This window comes from Alexandromys fortis, unplaced genomic scaffold (genome assembly GCF_014885135.2).
Source record: "Alexandromys fortis isolate MF-2015 unplaced genomic scaffold, M_Fortis_MF-2015_v1.1 scaffold_363, whole genome shotgun sequence".
NCBI lineage: Eukaryota > Metazoa > Chordata > Mammalia > Rodentia > Cricetidae > Alexandromys > Alexandromys fortis.
This window is the reverse complement of record NW_026068233.1, coordinates 233,993-236,766: the sequence shown is the minus strand read 5'-3', so window position 1 is coordinate 236,766 and position 2,774 is coordinate 233,993. Positions and strand designations below refer to the sequence as shown.

General features: G+C 48.8%; 1 protein-coding gene across 1 annotated transcript in view; it reads left to right on the top strand.

Annotated features, from left to right (window-relative positions):
* The window catches only part of Rnd1 (Rho family GTPase 1), a 7,028-nt gene extending 4,688 nt beyond the window's left edge, over positions 1-2,340 (top strand). Inside the window, exon 3 of the mRNA XM_050130887.1 lies at positions 1,245-2,340. Coding sequence (XP_049986844.1) covers positions 1,245-1,547 — 303 coding nt within the window. The 3' untranslated portion in view covers positions 1,548-2,340. The remainder of the gene's footprint in view (positions 1-1,244) is intronic.
* Positions 2,341-2,774: the final 434 nt, after the last annotated feature.

Genomic DNA, 2,774 nt, shown 5'->3' with positions numbered 1-2,774 from the left:
GTGTGCGTGTGCGTGTATGTGTGTGCTGGGATGGGGTAGAGAAGGCTGTGGTGGAGGGCCTACATATGGCTCTTGACTAAACTCTTTCCGTATAAGATAGAATTGGTACTGGGGGCTATCTATATCTATAAATGGCAAACTGTCACGTGGATTGGGGTAGAAGGTTCTTGCTAACTTAGCTCCCTGCTATCGCTTGTGAACTTCTCCTGTGTGTATGCCAGCAATTTTAAGGCTTTTTTTTATTTTTTTTTTGGTAAACCATATGCATCAGACTCATTAAAGATGCTTGTTAGCGCTGAATGTAGTCTGTAATCCCAGAACTCAGGAGATAGAGGCAGAAGGATTCCAAGTTTGAGGCCAGCTTGACTAAATAATAAGGCATAGTCTCAAAAAAACCAAAACTAGCAAACAAAGAGAACTAATTGTTGGGATTTTGAATTCCAAGCTCCATGCTTATAAAATAGCCCTGGGAGGACGATATGGACATCTGTATTTTTATAACAAACCCAAGGATAATTTTTAAATTATTTAATTTTGTGTGTGTGTGGCGCATGTCATGCCCATGTGTGGAGGTCAGAAGCAGGTTTCAGGAGTCAGCTCTCCCCTTCTACCACGTGGGTTTTTGGGACTAAACTCAGGTTATCGATCTTGATGGCAAGTGCTTTTCTTTGCTGAGCCACCTCACTAGCTGCAAGGATAAATTTTAATGCACACAGAATGTCTGTTAAGATTTCTCATGAGAGTGAGCTGGGAGAACTCTTTCAAGTACTGACATCAGCAGGCTGGTAGGATGGTTCAGAGGGCAGGGTGCTTTGCCACTAAAGCTTGAGGACTCGATTTTGATCCCTAGAACCCACGTGGTGGAGGGAGAGACATGACTTCCACAAATTGTCGTCTGACCTCCACATGCGAACTGTGGGAGGAACATATGTACGACGCATACATACCACACACACACTCATATGGATAAGCATATGGAAAAGGTTTTTTTTTTTTAAATGATAATGTTGAGACTGGGAGTGTGGCTAAGCGCATGGTTAGCATGCATGAAGTCCTGGATCCCATCACCAGTGCCAAAGTCTAAGACCTAATGCCTGTGCCATCCCCAGACATCATGCTGTACCTGGTTTTTAAAATGTCATAGGAGATTCTGGCCTGCAGCCACCTTCATGAAGAACTGGCAGAGACTGGCAGTGGGCTGTCATCTGGAATAGCCCTACGGAGTGACACACTGAATGCCACGGTGTTTCCTATGCGTTTTAGACCATTGCATTAATAACCACATTGCACCCTTCCCACAGGGCTGTGCCATCGCCAAGCAGTTGGGCGCAGAAATCTACCTGGAGGGCTCGGCTTTTACCTCAGAGAAGAGTATCCACAGCATCTTCCGGATGGCATCCATGGTGTGTTTGAACAAGCCTAACTCAGTGCCCCCGAAGAGCCCGGTCCGCAGCCTCTCCAAGCGACTTCTCCACCTCCCCAGTCGCTCTGAACTCATCTCTTCCACCTTCAAGAAGGAAAAGGCCAAAAGCTGTTCCATCATGTGAAGTCGGAGCCAGAGGCGGGGGAGACAGCCCCCCACTTCCTCCCTTGGGGTGCAGAGGCACGGGGAGAGGGAGGATGAGACAGTTTAAGACCCTGGATGTGACTTTTTCAGATGGCCACAGTGAGGGCTCAGGAGACAGGAATGGAATTGAAGAAGCCAGGCCTGGCAGGAGGGCCTGACATTAAGCGAAAACCATCACACCCCAAGCCAGGCAGTAGGCTGTGGAGGGAGCAGTTGCCCCAGTGTCTCCTACTCCAGAGGAAGGAAGGGTATTGGGGGACTGGGGACATGCTGGCCTCACCTTCAGCACCATGCTCTTCCACACAGCATTCCCATGCAGGCGGGGGATGGGAAGGGCCTTTGAGCTCTCCCTGTCCCCTCTGAGAAGTGGCAATGGACTGGACAATGGGAAAGCTTAGCCCAGATGCTTCATAACTGAAACCAGGAGGGCAAGGGCTGACCAGAGCTGGGAAGGAAACCTCATCTTTGCATAGCCCATGCGTCACAGAGAGGTGACATCATACATTCACACGCTTCTCACCGAAGTCCCCAGGGCCCAGGGGAGAAGCCCCAGACCCCCTTCTCTTACAGAATGTGGGGGTGGTGGTGCTGCAGGGGCAGGACTGATGGTGATCACCAGACTTTCCTGCCCTCAGGGTGGTACGGTTGGCGTTTGTTTTCTAGACTCTTGTCTTTGGAATTTGGGGTGGGGGGGTTGTTTCAATCTGTTGTCTGTTCTGTGTTTAAAGAGGAGAACCTATTTATTAATGAAATATAACATATAATGAAGTTGATTGTTTTTGTTGTTCTTTGATTTTGGCAACTGATGATCAGGGAAATGCGGGTTTGGACACCTTTCTGTGGGTTCGAGTGATTGTCTCCACGGTGCCCTAGCACCTTGTCCCACTCCTCCCAAACTCACTCACAACCTGCCAAGCCAAGGAAGAGCTCCTTAGCCCCGGATTAGGGCTGCCGCCCCTCAGAATGCTGATGCTGTAGGCAGGAGAATGGATTTTTTTGTAAGGAGCTATCCTCCGTAGTGTGTGATATTCATCAACATCCCTGGCTTCCCTGGTTCTGGACGAGAGTAGCATGCTCCAGTTGTCACAGCCAGAAATGTCTCTAGATGTTGCTGAATGTCCTCTGGATAAAATCACTTCCTGTTGAAGGCAATTGCCCTAGATCAGTGGCTCTCAGCCTTCCTAATGCTGTGACCCTTTTAATCCAG